The sequence below is a fragment of the Plecotus auritus genome (genome assembly GCF_963455305.1).
Source record: "Plecotus auritus genome assembly, chromosome: 3".
In the NCBI taxonomy this organism is placed as follows: domain Eukaryota; kingdom Metazoa; phylum Chordata; class Mammalia; order Chiroptera; family Vespertilionidae; genus Plecotus; species Plecotus auritus.
The window spans coordinates 148545268-148564887 of record NC_137772.1 but is presented as its reverse complement, the minus strand read 5'-3'; the positions used below and the strand labels follow the sequence as shown (position 1 = coordinate 148564887).

General features: G+C 38.0%; 1 protein-coding gene across 2 annotated transcripts in view; it reads left to right on the top strand.

Moving 5' to 3' along the window:
* Positions 1 to 19620, top strand: part of PTPRQ (protein tyrosine phosphatase receptor type Q) — a gene marked incomplete at its 5' end in the record, with an annotated part of 279161 nt that overhangs the window by 45584 nt on the left and 213957 nt on the right. The window contains 7 exons of one of the 2 annotated variants that reach the window (XM_080660147.1): positions 3388 to 3441; positions 3778 to 3889; positions 4502 to 4728; positions 7278 to 7347; positions 13994 to 14193; positions 15323 to 15572; positions 17119 to 17247. In XM_080660147.1, coding sequence (XP_080516273.1) covers positions 3388 to 3441; positions 3778 to 3889; positions 4502 to 4728; positions 7278 to 7347; positions 13994 to 14193; positions 15323 to 15572; positions 17119 to 17247 — 1042 coding nt within the window. Of the gene's footprint in view, positions 1 to 3387; positions 3442 to 3777; positions 3890 to 4501; positions 4729 to 7277; positions 7348 to 13993; positions 14194 to 15322; positions 15573 to 17118; positions 17248 to 19620 lie in introns of those variants that run through there. The other variant, XM_080660148.1, reaches the window with a different exon arrangement.

Genomic DNA, 19620 nt, shown 5'->3' with positions numbered 1-19620 from the left:
CCCACCCAACTGAGCTACGCCGGCCAGGGCTCACGTTATATTTTTATTGGACAGTACTGCTCTAGAAAATCATAAGAGATATATTTAAGCATATGTAAGGCAATAAAGAAAACTAACAGAAAATAGAAATTATTTGACGAAGTGTTTTGATCACGGGACATCTATTAAGTTCTAAGGATTTAGAGTTCTGAAGATTAACTTTTGGGAGACTATGGTCTAAAAAAAATATCCAATTAAAGCCTAGAATTCCTTCTGCTAGCCCAAATTAAATTGAACATATTGTGATTTTTTGTTCTCTTAAAACAAACATATCCACCTCTAGTTTTCATTGTTTAGTAACAATTAGGTTAAGAGTAATATTTTTGTTTCATATTTTCCTACCCTTTGAGAGATTAAATTCCATGGAGTGCAAATCATGTATTTATTCTGGGGTCTACTTTAAATTAATTGAATCTTCCAGCTCATACGCAAAGAGCTGCACTCTTCCATATGACTTAGCATTGCTCTGCTTCCACTACCTTTTATGAGGGCAGGCCTCCCTCCTCTTTGCCCAGACTTAACAGTATCCCACTAACCTGCTTCTCACGGCTATTTTTACCCTTCTCCAAATCATACCATTCCAGAGTAATGGCTTAAAATTAAACAACAACAACAACAACAACAAAAACCCCACCAAATCAAATTGCTTTCCTGCTTAAAATGCTTAAATGAATTTTCATTGTATTTAGGGGGAAAAAAATCTAAAATCTTTTTTTATGGTCTGCATGTTCATCAAACTGTTTCTCTTTCGTATGTGATCCTAGTAACGCAGGCTGCCTTTTCTCAGTTACTCTAAATTCTGTCCATTTCCCAGGCTTCTATCCACTCTGCTTTGAAAGGTCTTTACCAAATTGTCTTGATGTTTTCAGACCTTCCCTCCTGATCAGATTGGCAAATTTCCAGACAAATATATTCTTCCTCCTCTTGGTGAGACACGCTTCATCCTTAGCCAAGAGTTCTTCAGTGTGTAATCTTAAACCTCAGTCTAGGAAACTACATCCTATCTCACCACTATCTCAGTAAGCAGACCGTCACTTCTCCTATTGTCCTTTTTCTTCCAAAACACCAAAACACCAAATCAGATTGCTGAGGTCTTTTTCTAGATTCTTCCCTAAGACTTCATGGATATTAGCTATTTACCAGGACCCTTGAAGCAATAGTATTAGCCCTCATATAAATCAGTAAGTGTTGGTAGTAGTTAATTGGATTTTTGTCATGTTAGATTTTTTTGTCTATTTTAATGTGGGCTGACTAAAAGAATACCAAGGACATAGGTCTGTGTGCACAATGATCCAGGGAAAATGCCAGCAGCTATGAACAACAAAGGAATTGTACCCATCACAAACTGGATATTTCCCATCACAAACTGGGTATTTCCCTGATCTTTTACCTTGGGATTATAATAATTCTATTTTTTTTTTATTGATGAGAGAGAGAGAGAGAGTGAGACACACACACACACACACACACACACACACACACACACACACAGAAATCGATCCATTGCTTCCAGCTCACGCCCTAATTGGGATCAAACCCAATACCCGAGTACGTGCCCTGACCCGGAATCAAACCCACCACCTTTTGGTGCAAGGGACGACACTCCAACCAACTGAGCCACACAGGCCAGGACTACAATATTTCTAAAGAGTAGTGCTCACTCTGTGGGCAATTTGGAGATGCCGAGAGAATGTATCTTTGAAAATGTCGTGGTGCAAGTTAATTAATTGATAGTTTCAGGTACTAGGGAAGCATTATAAGCATTAAAGGAACTTTCAAAGGGAATAAAAAATAATTCTAGAAGTATCTCCATCCCACCTCCCCCCAAAAGAGAAATTGACTTTTTATGTTAAGATTTCTGTTTTATGCAATGTGCCATTATCAGTTTTGTTAGGAAAAGTACATTTAAAAATTATATTCATTCAAATGATCTTGGAGGGGGATAGGGCTTTAAAATGATAAGTGGAATTCAATTATTAATCCCAGACTCCTTCCTTCTGGAAACAGTGTTAAATTGGATGTGTATTGGGTATGTTTTTTACATGCTTGTCCTCATAAATTCTCTCCCTCCCATATATTGTTTGTCTGAAATCTGCACTAAAGATAAAACGGAATGAAAAAATGAGTCATTGGCAACCAATCAGCAGAACTTAATGTCCCAAACTCCCTTCAAGGAGGTACAGGCAGCATAAGAAAAATTTTGAAAACAGAGGGAACAAAGATAGACAATTATGGTTGAAATAGCTAGTAGAGTTAGACTAGGTTAAAAACTATCACATTTCCTCTCCCATCTGAAAACTTAGCTTTCCTTTAAAAAGAAACACCTAACTAAATATCAGAATTTGTAACCTTCAAAAAATTTGCCAGGTTTTGGTTATACATTTTTTCCAATTGTCTTCTATTTGGTAAATATCCAAATAATTGGATAGTTTGTACTTACTTTGCTATAAAATGATTCAATTTTTCTATTACAACCAAGCTTTAAAAAACAGTCTGGTCCACCAACAGATTTTAGTAAGTAAAAAAAAAAAAAAATCCCAGAAACAGATAGCCTAAGTCGATATGCTATTTCTGGTCATTATACTTAAAAATTAGTTATTGTTAAAGGTATGATATACATGCCTAACACCTCCGTATGGCTAGACATAATTTAAAGGACTCCACGCTTTCTAACAATGTGATTAGTTTGAAACGTGACCCTTAGCCTATTGATTTCCATTTTTTTTCTTTGAAGCTTTCAGTGAATAACCATTTGAAAACTCTAATTTTTCAATATCAGAGCCGGAAAAGCCCGAGAAACTTAAAGCCTTCAATATCTCCGCACATTCCTTTTCTCTGCGCTGGAGCCTGCCCTCTGGCCGCGCGGAAGGGTTTCGTGTGGATCTGGTTCCTGACAGCGGCTTTGTTACTATCAAAGATCGTGGAGGCGGAGAGTATCAGGTATAGTTTTCATTATCACACTTGCCGAGCCCACTTGTATTTATATTTGGTCCTAATAGGAAAGTTCTTTATGAAACTCATACAGCATGAAAACGTCCTCCTTTGAGAGTTTTCAAAAGCACAAGTTGAAGACAGAAACACTGTTGCCGAATTGAGGAGTGTAAGTTTCAGCATCAGTGGACTGTTACCTTAGCAATGTCTATATTTTTTTTTAAGTCTACCCTGAGCCTACAGCCAGCCATCCAAGGGTTCATGAATAGTTTAACAAAGAAAGGGCAGAGCTATTGAGTAATCCAGGCTCATTAATTGTGTACTTGCCAGGAGGATCTGTCTTTAAATCATTAATGCAGGCAACATTTCTCTCTAGAGCCATCAATGTGATTCCACTGCCTGAAAAATGTAATAACGATGGATATTCTTATCCTATTTTTTTTAGTTTTTGTTGGAACTTCAGAGACACAGGTATTTTGTACACACTCATAAAAACGAGGGCTAAAAAATGGGCTATAGATTTATGACTCTTAAATAGTTGTTTCTTGTGACAATGAACTAGCATAGATGGAAATGCAGATTTAGTGTTCTATAATGCCGTATGTTTTGTTAAGTTTTTTTTGTGTGAATAGTTATGTGATAGAACACACTTATATTTTACAATACTATGAAACTTGTGATATTTTAAACAGCGCAGAGTTATACAGCAAAGTTGCTTTATTTTTCTGACTGTGATAGATTCATTATTTTAGCGTTCTTGCTTCCCAGGAAGAGTTTTATTGCATTTGTTTGTTTTTGGTGTTCTAGGTTGATGTTTCCAATGCTGTTCCTGGCACTAGGTACGAAGTAACTATCTCTTCAATTTCTGCTACAACATACAGCTCACCTGTTAGTAGAACAGTGACAACGAATGTAACGAGTGAGTATGTGCTTCTATTTGGAGCCAGTATAAATCTACTGGATGGAAACACTTATAATTAGCAATATGGGCATTGTATGCACGAAAGCAGTTTGGTAATTAAAGCAAAATGCAAACTTAAGAAAGTGATCTGTTTAGAACCTTCATTTTACTGGTTCTTTAGTGTCCTTTTCTTTCAAAGACTAAAGGTAACTATTCTATACCTGTTCATGAAATGGATCAGAAACTGTTACTGGTAATATTTAAATAATGGGGAGCCTGAAAGTAAACTTACTGTCCTTGCTATGAAAGAATTATTCAGCTTGTAAGACTATTTCTTGTTTTCTTAGTTTTGTGTGTAAGACTGGCACAAGAAAGTTTCTTTTGAAAATAATCTGGCATCAAAAGTATATTTGGCATGTAGTATTTAGTAGCATTCCATTTTTTACATTCTTATAAAAGAATGTTTTTGGTATTTCCCAAAGCACTTAATCTTTTTATTTTTCCCTTGGTTCTAGGGAGGATACATTCACATTTAAGAGACCATTCGTCTTCACAAGTGTACATTTGCAAATACTTTTCTTACCTATGATTGTGAACATACAATAATTTAACATGATTTTGTTTTAATAGAACCAGGGCCTCCAGTCTTCCTAGCAGGAGAAAGAGTCGGTTCTGCTGGGATTCTTCTATCTTGGAATACACCCCCTAATCCAAATGGAAGGATTACCTCTTATGTTGTGAAGTATAAGGAAGTTTGTCCATGGATGCAAACAGCATATACACAAGTTAGAGCAAAGCCAGACAGTCTGGAAGTTCTTCTTACTAATCTTAATCCTGGAACAACATATGAAATCAAGGTAATAATTTTTTTTGCCAATAACTTAGTATTAAAATATTCCCTCTATTTTAAAGGTGAAGGAGCTTTTCCCATCTGGTCAAGCCTTTACAGCTGCAAAGAAGTGCCTGAGGAATGATCATTTGAATCATGACCTCAGTGCCCATCAGGGCTTTTAAAACAAACAAATGTTATAATCCTCTTTCATTTTTATGTGCATTTATGTAATTTATTTTTAAAAGCATTGGCTTAGTGACTTTTTCAAAGAATAAATCAAGTTTAAATTAAATAATTTAGGGTTTATAAGTGAAAATGTTCTACTTTTTAATTAAAATCAAAGTTAGCTTTGTTATTTTTCTCTGAATCCTGTTGTATTTGTATGCCTGTTATTGAAAATTTGGATAATGGAATGGAAGTAACTAATGAGCCAGTTTTTCAAAGGACCATGAATTCAAATCAGCTCCATTCATTGATATTTCCTGATAATTTACTGTGTATTTGTGCTAATAAAAATGTTTAATCCTTTACAACATTTAATATGCAAAATTTAACATCTTATTTGAAAATGAAATAAAGAATAACCTATGAAAAACTATCCTAAATTAGTTAGGCCATATGAAAATGTTTACAATTAAGAGATATCTGTGATATTTCTAGGGAGGTGGTAAAGAGTACAGATGTTTTCTTATTCTTCTGTACTTTCAACATAACATCAAAATGTTCTTTGCTCATTGTAGGTAATTGAATGTTGAGAAAAAATCTGTTAGAACTGTATAAATATGTGATCAGACATAACTGGGATGACCTTCTAGATGGTTAGAAATGATGGAGAGATTTTGCCCGGAGGGTTTTTCCTACTGGAATTATGCCTATTTGTGAAATTTAAAAAAAAAACATAACAAGAACTGGAGAGCATATACCAAAATTGGAGATCTCACAAATGAGAAAAGTAAAACCAAACTTTTACTGATACAGAGGTCAAAAGTCAAAAACTTGTGATGGCAATTTTAGTGCAGAATCGTGGGTTAAAGAATGGGAAACCTTTTCCTAACTGACATCTGGAAATGACATACTACAGATATTTTCTATAAACAGGTGCATATTCAGACTAATTTATGTGAAAATATCCTGTTGAAGGTAATAAGTAGAGATTATATTTTAATGTGATATGAGAAGCTACTTAGCCAACTTAGCTCTGCTTAGATCTATTTTTATGGAGTTTGAATTTTTATTCCTTTGAATTCTCTTATTCTTTTCATCCCACACTTTATAAATCATTGTTGAGTCCTTTACACGGTGAGGATAAATGTTAGCCATTGCAGAATTCCAAAAGGTATTTGGCATGTTACATTTGATATCTTCAGAATGTAGGTATCAAATCTATATGATAATGGAAAAATCCTGTTAAGTATATCACATATGCTATTTCAGAACAATCCTAGGACATAGATACATTATTATTGCCATTTTAAAGAAAAGAGAAATGTGACTTAGAACAGTTAAGTTAATTGACCAAATCTACTTATCTGGGAATTGGTAGAGGTGCAATTGAAACCAAGGTTGTCTGACTCTGGTATGATATTTGGAAGCCCTTGAGTCTTGCTCTCTTTTAATGACAATTTCTCTGCCTATTCTATTTGACTAGCTATCCAAGTCAAAAAGAACTTTTTCTTCTCTTAAATTCTAGAATCCTTAGTCTAAATGGTTAATTAGATCTGCTTATTTTAAAAAGTGTTTTCCTGAGTGTTTATTTGCCTGATTAAATTGTAAACTCTAAAGCCAGATACCATAGCTATGGTCTTGTATTTGTTACAGAAATAATTGTAGATCTTGCATAGAGTGACTATAGTGGAAAGAGGTTGAACTTTAAAAATAAGCTAAATTTTATCTGGATTTTGGTTCTGCTACTTATTCCTGTATGACTTCAGGCATGTTATCTGACCTCTCTCAACTAGTTTTCTCATCTATAAATTACTGACAATAATGCCTCATGTTTTGATTATGTGGCTAAAATGAGATTTATAAAATTGAAGATTTCCTGGTACATAGAAGTTGCACTTTAAAATGGTAATTGTTAGCATAGGCTATAAAACTTGATTATTAATTTTTCCATTAAGAATATGAGAGCCCTAACCGGTTTGGCTCAGTGGATAGAGCTTCGGCCTGCGGACTGAAGGGTCCCAAGTTCGATTCTGGTCAAGGGCATGTACCTAGGTTGCGGGCACATCCCCAGTAGGGAGTGTGCAAGAGGCAGATGAATCAGTTTCTCTCTCATCGATGTTTCTAACTCTCTATCCCTTTCCTTTCCTCTGTAAAAAATCAATAAAATATATTAAAAAAAAGAATATGAGAAATGTATTGAATCAAACTATGCTGCAAATATATCCTTAGGGAAAATGAAAATATGGACAAACTCTGTATATGCCTTACACTTTGGGTGTATTTTAAGGATGAGAGGAAAACTTTGTCATTTGCCAAATAATAAGACAAGTCCAAGTTTTATTATTTCAGATTCTGTTTAATTAGAGAGCATAAATTATTATTGAACATAATTATTTTGATCTCCTCTAGGTGGCTGCTGAAAACAGTGCTGGCATTGGAGTGTTTAGTGACCCATTTCTCTTCCAAACTGCAGAAAGTGGTAATTTTCCTAAAGCATTTTTCTACATTAACTTAGTTATGAGTTTTTGTTACTTAATTTGTTGCTAAAATGAATAAAATATTCAATAGCTTGACCATTTAATTATTTTAGATTCTTCTTGGATAGTTAATTTATTCATTAAAGTACATATTGTCATTTCTGATTATAAAAGCAAGTGTTATCTTAAGAAACTAAAAAAAACCCACAAAATAAAAAGCATGAAATGAAAATTATTCATTGCCCTGTTTCACAAAATATTCTGTTCTCATTTTGGTACATTTCTGGCTGGTCTTCCTCTCCTCCCCATATATATATATATATATATATATATATATATATATATATATATATACACATATATATATATATATACATATATATATATATGCTAATAAAAGAGAAAAATGCAAATTAACCATCACTCTGCTACACCCACAAGCCACGCCCACAAGCCAATCAGGAGCGAGGTATGCAAATTAACCCAACCAGGATGGTGGCCAGCCACAGAGCGAGCAGGAGGCTTGGGTTTCCCCGGCGATGGGGGAAGCCAAGCTTTCCGCCTACTCTGGGGGGCCCTGGCCTGCACTCAAGGCTACAAAGTTTCAATTATAGAAGATAAATAAATCGCAACAAAAATGGTGGCAGCCACAGAGCGAGCAGGAGGCTTGGGTTTCCCCAGCGATGGAGGAAGCCAAACTTCCTGGCCTGCCCTGGCCTCCCCTCAAGGCTAAAAAGTTTCAATTATAGAAGATAAATAAATCCCAGATACCAGAGCCTCAGCTTGGGTCGCTGGGGGGCGTGGCCAGCCTGAAAACCACCACAGGCCCCTCGCCCAGGCCACTGCATGCCCCAAGGGAACCCCCACCCTGAACCGGGACATCCTTCAGGGCAAACCAGTTGGCCCCCACCTGTGTACCAGGCCTCTATCCTATCTAGTAATCCTATCTAATAAAAGAGTAATATGCAAATTGACCATCACTCCAACACACAGATGGCGGCCCACATGTGGTCAAAGATCCTGCCTCCATGTGTACACAAGATGGCTGCCACAAGATGGCCAGCAGAGGAGGGCAGTTGGGAGGGACCAGGCCTGCAAGGGAGGGCAGTTGGGGGCAATCAAGCCTGCAGGGGAGGGCAGTTAGGGGTGACCAGGCCAGCAGAGGAGGGAAGTTGGGAGCGACCGGCCTGCAGGGAAGGGCAGTTGTGGGGGACCTAGGCCTGCAGGAGAGAGCAGTTGGGGGGACCAGGCCTGCCGAGGAGGGCAGTTAGGGGTGACCAGGACTTCAGGGGAGGGCAGTTAGGGGTGACCAGGCCTGCAGGGGAGGGCAGTTAGGGGTGACCAGGACTTCAGGGGAGGGCAGTTAGGGGTAACCAGGCTGGCAGGTGAGCAGTTAGGCATCAATCAGGCTGGTAGGGGAGTGGTTAGGGGGTGATCAGGCTGGCAGGCAGAAGCAGTTAGGGGCAATCAGGAAGGCAGGCAGGCAAGCAGTTGGTAGCCAGCAATCCTGGATTGTGAGAGGGATGTCTGACTGCACTCGAGGGGTCCCAGATTGGAGAGGGTGCAGGCTGGGCTGAGGGATACACCCCCCGTGCATGAATTTTGTGCACCGGGCCTCTAGTGTGTGTATATATATATATATATATATATATATATATATATACATATACATATACATACATACACATATATATGTATATATATATATATACATATATATATATATATTTCTATATAACTGCATATAATGAAGGTAGGCTTGTGCCATTTATGCACATTTATATCCTGCATGTTCCTGTTAGCATCGTCATAAGCCTTTATATGACATTAAATTTTTAGAAATATGGATTTTAACACTTATAATATTATCCATAACATGTAGTCATTACCAAGCCAATTTAAAGACACCTCTATTGTTCTAGTGGCAGAGAGGAAAAATCTTATTTATTTGTTTATTTTAAATCTTTATTGTTGAAAGTATTATATATATATATATATATATCCCTTTTTCCTCCCCCATTGACACTTTCTAGCCTGCCCATAACCTCTACCCCAGGCCTTCAAACTCTTTTATTTTATTATTTTTTTCTTTATTAAGTTATTACATATGTGTCCTTATCCCCCCATTCCCCCCACCCCCACTCATGCCCTCACCCCCAGTTGTCTATGTCCATTGGTTAGGCTTATATGCATGCATACAAGTCCTTCAGTTGATCTCTCCTCCTTACCCCCACCCTCTCCTACCTTCCCTCTGAGGTTTAACAGTCTGATTGATGCTTCTCTGTCTCTGGATCTGTTTTTGTTCATCAGTTTATATTGTTCATTATATCCCACAAAAGAGTGACATCATGTGATATTTATCTTTCTCTGACTGGCTTATTTTGCTTAGCATAATGCTCTCCAGTTACATCCCTGCTGTTGCAAATGGTAGGAAGTCCTTTTTTACTGCAGCGTAGTATTCCATTGTGTAGATGTACCACAGTTTTCTAATCCACTCATCTGCTCATGGGCACTTAGACTGTTTCCAAATCTTAGCTATGGTGAATTGTGCTGCTATGAACATAGGGATGCATATATCCTTTCTGATTCGTGTTTCTAGCTTCTTGGGATATATTCCTAGAATTGGGATCACTGGGTCAAATGGGAGTTCCATTTTTAGTTTTTTGAGGAAACTTCATATTGTTCTCCACAGTGGCTGCACCAGGCTGCATTCCCACTGGCAATGCACGAGGGTTCCTTTTTCTCTGCATCCTAGCCAGCACTTGTCATTTGTTGATTTGTTGATGATAGCCATTCTGACAGAAGTGAGATGGTACCTCATTGCAGCTGTCCTTAAGTTTCTTAGTTTGTACTGTTTGTCATATCATTCACATATAGCCCCTCTCCATATAGCCAAACATTTTATAATTTACTAGAGGCCCAGTGCACAAAATTCGTGCACTGTCAGGGGGGGGTGCCCCTCAACCCAGTCTGCACCCTCTCCAACCTGGGACCCCTCAGGGAATATCCAACTTCTGGCAGTCTGACATCCCTCTCACAATCCAGAACTGCTGGCTCCTAACCACTCGCCTGCCTGCCTGCCTAATTGCCCCTAACCCCTCTTCCTGCTGGCCTGATTGCCCCTACCTTGCCCCCCTGCCAGCCTGATCGCCCCTACCTTGCCCTCCCCTGCTGGCACAATAGCCCCCAACTGCCCTCCCCTGTCGGCCTGATCACCCCAAACTGCCTGTGCCTTGGCCCCCAGTCTGGCCTCCCTCTGGGGGCACTGCCCCCATTATCCCACTGCTGCTGCCACTGCTGGCCTGAGCCTCAGCCCTTCGCAGCTGCCCATGGCTGCCTGAGCCTCGGCCCTTGCAGCCGCTGCAGCTTTGTCTGGAAGGAAGACAACCACTCTAATTAGCATATTACCCTTTTATTGGTGTAGATGTGGGGACCATTACAACCCACAGAACTTAAAGAAAACACAAGGCCCTGGCCGCTTTGGCTTAATGGAGAGAGCATCGGCCTGTGGACGGAAGGGTCCCAGGTTTGATCCTGGTCAGGGGCACCTGCCTGGGTTGTGGGCTCAATCCCCAGTAGGGGGCCTGCAGGAGGCAGCTGATCAGTGATTCTTATCATTGATGTTTCTATCTCTCTCTCCCTCTCCCTTCTCTCTGAAATAAAAAAAAAAATTTTTTTAAAGAAAACATGTGATCTTCACTTTGGGCTTGTCATTTTACAATATCCTTTGTGCAGTATTTTAACTTCCCTCAACTTTCCTTTACCCACCCTTAAAATGCAATCTATTTTGGGGAAGATGATCAGGAAAGTGATTCTAGTGGGTAGAAGGTTTTTTTTTGGAGGGGATGGGGTCGTGAAGATATTTAAAAATTGAGCATGGTGATGGTTGTACCACGCTGAATTTACTTATAAAACCAGTTCATTGCACACTTTAGGTGACATGTACAGTATATGAATTAGATTTTAACAGAGCTGTTCTTTTATTTCTTTTTAAATAAAGACCAGTCTTATAATCAATTGCAGATGTTTTCAGAAACCCCCTAAGATTTGCTTACCACATCCCAAATCACGGCTGTGACTCCCAGTTGCCTCCAGTCCTGGTGGGTCTGGATGGTGTGGTTTGCAAAGGAGAAGGTAGCAAGAGGCTTGTGGAATTTCTGCAACCCCCTTCCCCCAATCTCCTCATAGGGCACCAGGACCATTTCCACTGTGCCAGCTCTCTGCTTCCTTTAACCTGTTGGGCAAAAGAATCCTGCGTGCTCTGGCCAGAAAGTACATTCTCTCTTGGTGGCCCGAGTGCTTTTTTTAAGGTCGTTTTATGGATTCAAAAGAATAAACAGAGATGTGGAAAGCTTTTGTCGAAATCCTTTTACATGGTTCTTCCAGTCTCATGGGAAGTGAGATGTGGCTCTGAATTCACCCCAAAGGGTGTCTTTGGGCAAAAGCACCCAGAATGGCACAACTCCTGCAGGATGCCCTACACACTTCCCTGTAGGGCTCAGGGGGGCTTGAGGGTGAGCGAGGCGGCGGTGCCAGCACAGGACCAGGGAGAAGGTAGCACTTTCTACACTGCCCAGGCCACGTGGACTGCAGCTGCACCCGCCCAGGTGGGCAGGGTGTTTCTGCTGTTTTGTTTTGTTCTGGCCTCCACCCCGTCAGCCACAGACCTGTGTCTGCACTGAGACTGAACGGTTTGATAGCACTGCTTTTTGGTGGACAGTGGATGCACTCCCACCTCCCAGAGACTGGCGGTTAGACTCCGGTGGCTTCTGAGTCCCTCGCGGGGAGAGCAAGGCCCTAGGTCAAGAACAGACTCGGACGTCCTCGTCCAGGAGGCCTCCTCAGGCGAGGGGCCGCCACAGTTTGAAGGTCGGCCACGACCCTGATCCTGGTGGGGGTCTCCTCTGGGGTGCTGGCCAGCCTGGGCTAATGCCTGCCTGTGGTTTGGAGGCCAGTCGTGCCCCTAATCCTGGCGGGCGTCTCCTCTGGGGCACTGGCCGGCCTGGGCTCTGGGCGCCACAAAGGGAGAGGTCTCTAAACCCGCTTCCCGCACACCTAGGCTAGGCTACATCTCACAGGAGGCAGCTTCAGTGCCGGTGCGGGGTGGCCAGGTCCTCCGGAGCCTTGCCTCCTGGGCTGCAGTCCCACGTCTCCCAGCACCCCAGCCTTGGGCACACCCCCACAGTTGCCTGCACCACCAGTCACCTCAGCACAGGCCCCAGCAGCCGAAAGCTGGCCTCCCGGCAGCCAGGCCACCACACCCACCACCACTGGTAGCTCTCTGCTGCTCGCTGCCAAGCCCTGTCCCCTGGGGTGAGGGCGTGCTCTGAGCTGCTCCCACCCCTGGTGTGTGCCCACTGCCCAGAGGCCCTCCCTCCCTCCACAGCCTGACTTGGGAAGCTGGCCTCATTGCCGGGGCTATGAAGCCAGCGTCCAGCCCCAGCCACTATGGGCACCACCATCTTTGTAGCAGAGTGATGGTTAATTTGCATATTACCCTTTTATTAGATAGGATGTGGCTTTCATTTAGAAATCATATTTTGTCATTCTTTTCTACAATGTGCACCTAAATTTTATTATTTGGTATCTTAATACTAGGCAACTCTATCACTTATAATGTTTTACCCCAAATGTCCTATTTTGTTTTTATTTCTTTCAATAGTGACTTGTCATGTTTGTTTAATGTTCTGAAGGATCTTGATTATTTACTCTAGTTTTTCAGTTTCATATAATTTTCCTTGAAATTAATGGACATAATTTTCTTTCATTCTGTCCTTATGTTTGTCTCATTCCAATTAAAATAATATACAGATTATTATTATTGCAGATTATGAATAATTAAAACCAAAGTACCATGAATTCTGATGACAATTAATTTTGAGGGTGTGTGAAACTCAAGATGTAATAATCACAACCAATTGGGTTCTATCTACTTTATGTTAAACACTAGATATTTAGACATATTCTAGAAATGCTTTTTGGTATAATTGGTGGATATTTGTTTTAAGTTGCCATTTCTTCATTACCTAGGGAATCTATATAATTCCAAAATATTTTAAGAAGAGATTCATGTTTCTGTTATTTTTTTTGTATATTCACAAACAACTATTAATTGAATTTTTCAGATGTATTTGAAGTAGTTTATCTGTAGACTAGAGGCCCAATGCATGAAAATTCGTGCAAGAGTAGGCCTTCCTTCCCCTGGATGCCGGCACTGGCTTCCCTCCGGTACCTGGGACCTGGGCTTCCCTCCTCTGGCGCCCACAGGCACCTGGCACCCGGACTGGCTTCCCTCCGGGTCCGGCTTCATCAGGAATGACATCCAGAATGATGTCCGGAAGACATCCAGTCTAATTAGCATATTATCCTTTTATTATTATAGATGTGTTGATCAAAGAGTCTTGAAGTTAAACTTATCTACCTCTTAAACACAACACTATGGGCCTAATTTCTAGTTCTTTATTTTAGGCAGAAGTTAATTAAATGTATTTCAAAACATCTCACCCAAGTAGATTCCCCCTTCCCCAATGTATTATATATTTAGTTTCATATAACATGGGAAATGTAATATCCCAAAATTATATAACTGGCATTCTAAGTTTTATAACATTATTTTTATCTCCCTTGTAATCTCTCTCACTTCCCCAGCTCCAGGAAAAGTGGTAAATCTGACAGTTGAGGCCTTTAACTATTCAGCAGTAAACCTGATTTGGTACTTACCTCGTCAACCAAATGGCAAAATTACCAGTTTCAAGATTAGTGTCAAACATGCAAGAAGTGGGATAGTGGTGAAAGATGTCTCAATCAGAGTAGAGGACATTTTGACTGGGAAATTGCCAGAATGCAATGTAAGTATTATGGAACACTTCCTATGTCTCACGAAGTTTAAATAAATGTATATCTTGAAGTTTCCTGCATCTGGATACTATATTATTTTGCCAAAGTATAGCGATTTGATTACTTATAGTATTAGGTCATAGTAACGTGTTACACACAGTTGGCTATATTCAAAGTAGATTAAAATAAAGGTTTGAGAATTCAAGAGTAAAATGTCAGAATTGCTTAGGGAGCTCAGGAAAGACTCCTGACAGGACTAGCATTTGTGACAGGCCTTGGAGAAAGGATAGGTGGAGATTGTCTGAGAGACACATTTCGCATCAAGGATACTTTATAAAGCTCTGAAGTAAGAAAGTGTAGTCTATCACTAGTAACAAGATGTGACAGGAAGTGAGGGGATGGGCATTGTCAAGGTTAACTTTGTGGAAGTAGATTTTTGTTGTGCATATCTTTGGTGAAAAATTTGTTATTCTAGTCACCAACAGGAAATCCCTAGAAGTACTGTAATAATGATCTTCTAAAAGTAATTTTGTTGATCTTTGTGATAATATTGATGGAGAAACAGCCAAACAAAATTTTGTTTTAAATGCTCGAATTTTTACAAGTTTCAAAATCTTCTTTGTAGAATTTGGATATATTCTAATATATACAAACACATACACACACACACATGAACATGCACTCACATACAGCACACATGCTTTATCTTTTGAGTGCTTATGAGAAAAAATTATACTAACAGTAAGAAAGAAAAATATTCGAAATTTCACAAACGGAAAAATTTCAACTCTTTGGCTCTTGTACTTTTAATATGAATTTCAAAAATTCTTACTAATGATTTTGTTATAGTTTTACCTTTGTTTTATGCCACTTGAAATTCTACTCATAAGAAAGATTAAGGTATAAAGAATGCAATATGTATATTATGCTCTAAAACTGTAGGCATAAATGGGTATAATTCTAGGGTATAATCTAGCAGATTTTTCCATAACTTGTATAAGCTAATTTGTTAAAATCTTAACCAATCATACACATATCACAAATTTAATAATATTTATAGTATAAAGGAAAAAGAGCTAAACTTCTTATGTCTGTGAAGAGACAACACATTTTTCCATTGATATTTATTTTATTCACTAGGAGAATAATGAATCTTTTTTATGGAGTACAACCAGCCCTTCTCCAACCCTTAGTAGAGGTACGCCTCCAACACGTACCACATATTCATCGAACACATTGTCACGGAGTAAGATAAGCTCTGTGTGGAAAGAACCCATCAGTTTTGTAGTGACACATTTGAGACCTTATACAACATATCTTTTTGAAGTTTCTGCTGTTACAACGGAAGCAGGTTATATTGATAGTACAATTGTCAGAACACCAGAATCAGGTATGGTTTCTATTTATTTCTTGTGTGTGTGGGAAAAAAGTTAAATTATGTACAGAAAGGCCTTTCATTTTATTTTTTATAGAGATCTTTTTGTTAAAATATTTCTTCCCTTTCAATACTTTCCCCCTTAATGACAGATAATAGAAATCTTACCTGGAGAATCCTCAGTTTCACTTCTCTTTATAACATAAGCATCTAGAAGCAGAAATATTTGAAAGGATTCTTGAACTAATGACCACGACTCTAAGATAAGCTTTTATTATGTGATCTCAGCATTTATTCATAACCATCCCTTCCCTTCTGCATCTCTATAATCACCTATACCCTTCTCTCACTGATATTGCTACCACCAAATGTAAAGCTATCACCTGCAGTAGCATAAATATCATGCAATTAACATTTAAGTATTAAATAAAAACAGTAGTTAAAAATATACATATTAGTATTCTATTTGCCCTGCAGTTTCCTCATGTGAAAAAAGGAGACTGTAATAGTATGATTTTTATGGCAGTGATGTTAGGATTCAATGAGTATAATTAGATATTATTACCACTAAATTCAAAAAGCACGTACAATTTCTAGATCTGAAAATATCTATTTAATTATGGTAGTATGGATATATATATGTAAATTTATGTAGATAGTGACATAATTCCATACTAAATATATAGTATCAAACATTCAGTTGTGATTGGTAATATTTGAAGGTACTGGAAATTATTGCTGGTAGAGTAATTTCACTAAAGCATAGTATTTTCTTTTCTGGTAACATAGCTGTTAGTTTTTATCATTTCATTACATGTAAGTTTAAGTTTTTTTAATTTTAATAACCATCTTTGAATCATAGCATTTTCTTCTTCCATATCCCTTACTTCTTCATATACAATAAAAGCAAATTCATGAGGGTCACCCAAAGTGAGATTTAGTAGGCACAAAATTTGTTTTGGAAAAAAAAAATTGAAATGTTTCATTTTAATTTAAAGGGTAAAATGTAGAAACATCTATGAAAAATAGACATTATTAATTTTACATGTTGCCAGTGTTACACTAGAATCTTCTAACTATAGGCTATAAATATTCTCTCAGAACCAAGTACAAATATTGATACAAAAAGTAAAGATCATTGCCAATAGATTCTGAAGGTTGTTATTTCCTTGACGCTTTTACTTGTATCTACCAGGAGTTGAGTGTATATCAAGCCAGATACAGGTCTGTTGAATGCAATATATATGTACATATACATGTTTCAGGACAGTGTAACTCTAAGAAATGAAATTTAGATGAACTATAAAGAAATGAAACTTAGATGCAGCATTAAATAAGACTAGTAATTATTGCAAATAACTTGATCTTATGATCGAGCATGTCTTATTCAAATTCAATTTATTCCATTTTTCATTTTCTTAAGTTAAGAAAGCCCTCTGCTGTTATTGTGATATTTTGTTTTTGACTTTATATTTTATTATGTATATTTAATCAGGTAATTTTTAATTTTAAATATATATCTGTTCTGTTATTTATTCATTTTCCCCTGTGATTATTTTAGTACCTGAAGGACCACCACAAAACTGTGTAACAGGCAACATTACAGGAAAGTCCTTTTCAATTTCATGTGATCCACCAATGACAGTAACAGGGAAATTTAGTTATAGAGTTGAATTATATGGGCCATCAGGTAAGTGTTCATTGGTTTTGTGTTTACCTTTTAGAATAAGAATTATATAAAATATGTTACTGGTATCAATTTTTTAAAAGTATCAGACTCCTTTTAAAAAGACCCTGTAATTGAAGCAAATAATTGAAAAGTAATAAGGAAGGTAAGGCTCTTTGAAATTTTTCTGAAAACCATAAATAAGTATAAAGATAGCAAAACACTATCCATGTTCCATATTTGTTGAGGATGAGCTGAACTAGAGATAACTCCTCAAGAAGAAAAGGGTTAGAAAAGATATACAGAGAACCCCCCAAAAATGTATATATACTTTAACAGCTGATAGCTCAATTTTGAAAATGAAATGTATTTTAATAAACATTGCCTTTATAATTATTCAAAGTGTGTGTATACATTTTTTGGGATGCCCTATATGTCTTCATATTTGAACAAGAGGACCTTGAGTTATTCTGATTACAAATATATTTACGAAGAACAATAGTCTTAGATTATACTAACTCAGATTTCTGCTTAGAATAAAGACTCCCATTTCTAATAGTTAGAGCTCTCTGAAAATAATGTGAACAACTTTGTGAGGTGTCAAGTTCTCCATCTTTGTGAACAAGGAGAACTTTGGCATCCATTTGTCATAGATATTTCGAGGGGTTCAAATACTATATTATTGGTAGTTAATTAAATAAAATCTAAAATTGTTTCCTAATTTGAGATCTATGGTTATACAAAAGAAGTCAAATTCAAATAACAATGAAATAACATAAACTCACATATTATTATTTATTTGGAAGAATGAAAAAAATAGCGTTCCAAATTATTCATTATAAAACTTTTATGAATCTCGTGAATCATATGAATAACCTTTATTTTTTATTCCTAAGTACCCATGCTCCTAAAATTCTGAAATACTTGCAGTTTTTAAAAAAATGGTAGTCCTTTCTTCTCCTTCCAACCCTTTCTTCTTTCTGAAACACAGAGACAAACACAATACAGAGACATACCTTTTCTGTATGTTTTGGTATTATTTTGCAAAACATTGACAAGGTAATCTTTCATTTATAAAACTGATAAATCAAGTAAGATGCATTTAGTAACTATTGCATTTAACAACATGGAGGTCATTAACAATCTTGGCAAGAACAGTTATGATGAAGTATGGGGATAAGTAAATGACTGACTGGTATGGATTCAAGAGAATGGGAGAATATTGTAGTAGTAGGTAACAGACAATTCTTGAGTTTTGCTGCAAAGTGAAGCAATGAAAGGATGCAGAGAGTGGGGATGGGGGTAAGCGGAGCTAACAGGGTTTTTCCCCCAGAAAGAACAAATAATTCTTCTCTGTTGTCTGATGTGAATGAAGAAAGAAACAAAAACTTAATGATATAAGAAAGGCAAGAATTATTGGGAAGATGTTTTTGTGTAGGCAGAAGTTGAGATCTTTTGCTTAAATGTAGGGATGGGTTTGAGATAAGAATACAGATGGTTTGTCCGTAGTGACAGACTGTAAGGCGGAATATTTGAGTACAGAGGCTGGTGAATAGGTAATTTTGCTGATGGGAGTCTGTGGCAGATTTTTTCTGATTGATTTAATTTTTTTAATGGAATGAAAAGCAAGACTATCAACTGTGAGTAATGATGGAGCAGACAGACTTTTGAACTCAGAGGAGGAAATAGAAAGTATAAAATAATCATGTAGAAGAACAGAGGGAGTGATAGGACTAGGAATTAAGTAAGGTGCTAGGTCTCATTTGAGAAGTGGTAATGAAAAAAGTGATACCAGTCAGAGTGGTTTGTGTTTTTCTCCAGCTCCCTTCACCAAGAGAAGGGCAAGGGAATTGAAGACTTATGTCAGGCAGTGATTATAATGGACAATGACATTGAGGTGTGGGAACCCCTTTCACGTCCCACTTGGTTCAGGGTTCGGGTTCTGGAGAAGGCCGCACACAAATGAAAAGAGACTTGGAAAAGTATTAATTTTGGAATATTGGGGGCAAGGCGGGAGCCCAACTCTAGTGGAAGGACTACCCCTTGCTCTGGCCTTGCAATCCCTTTTATTGAGACTATGGGATATGCCAATAACCTTTAGGCAGGAAATTCCAATGACAGAAATTTACATGAAACAAACAGAGGTGGAGGCTGCTTCAGCTAACAATGTTTTTACTAAACAGTGAGCGATTAAAACAATTAAGGTTGTTGACCAGCCTTCCCAGTTTCCTGGCCACATCTTTCTATTAGTGGTAGAATGATTGGTTTCCGGCATTGAGGGAATCAAGTGGTGAAGGACCAAACAAAATAAAATAGAAGAGGTGGTAAGATAAATGGATTGGAGGTCTCCGTGGACTCAAAGAATTGTTCTTTCAGGGTTCTAGAGTAAGTGAACAA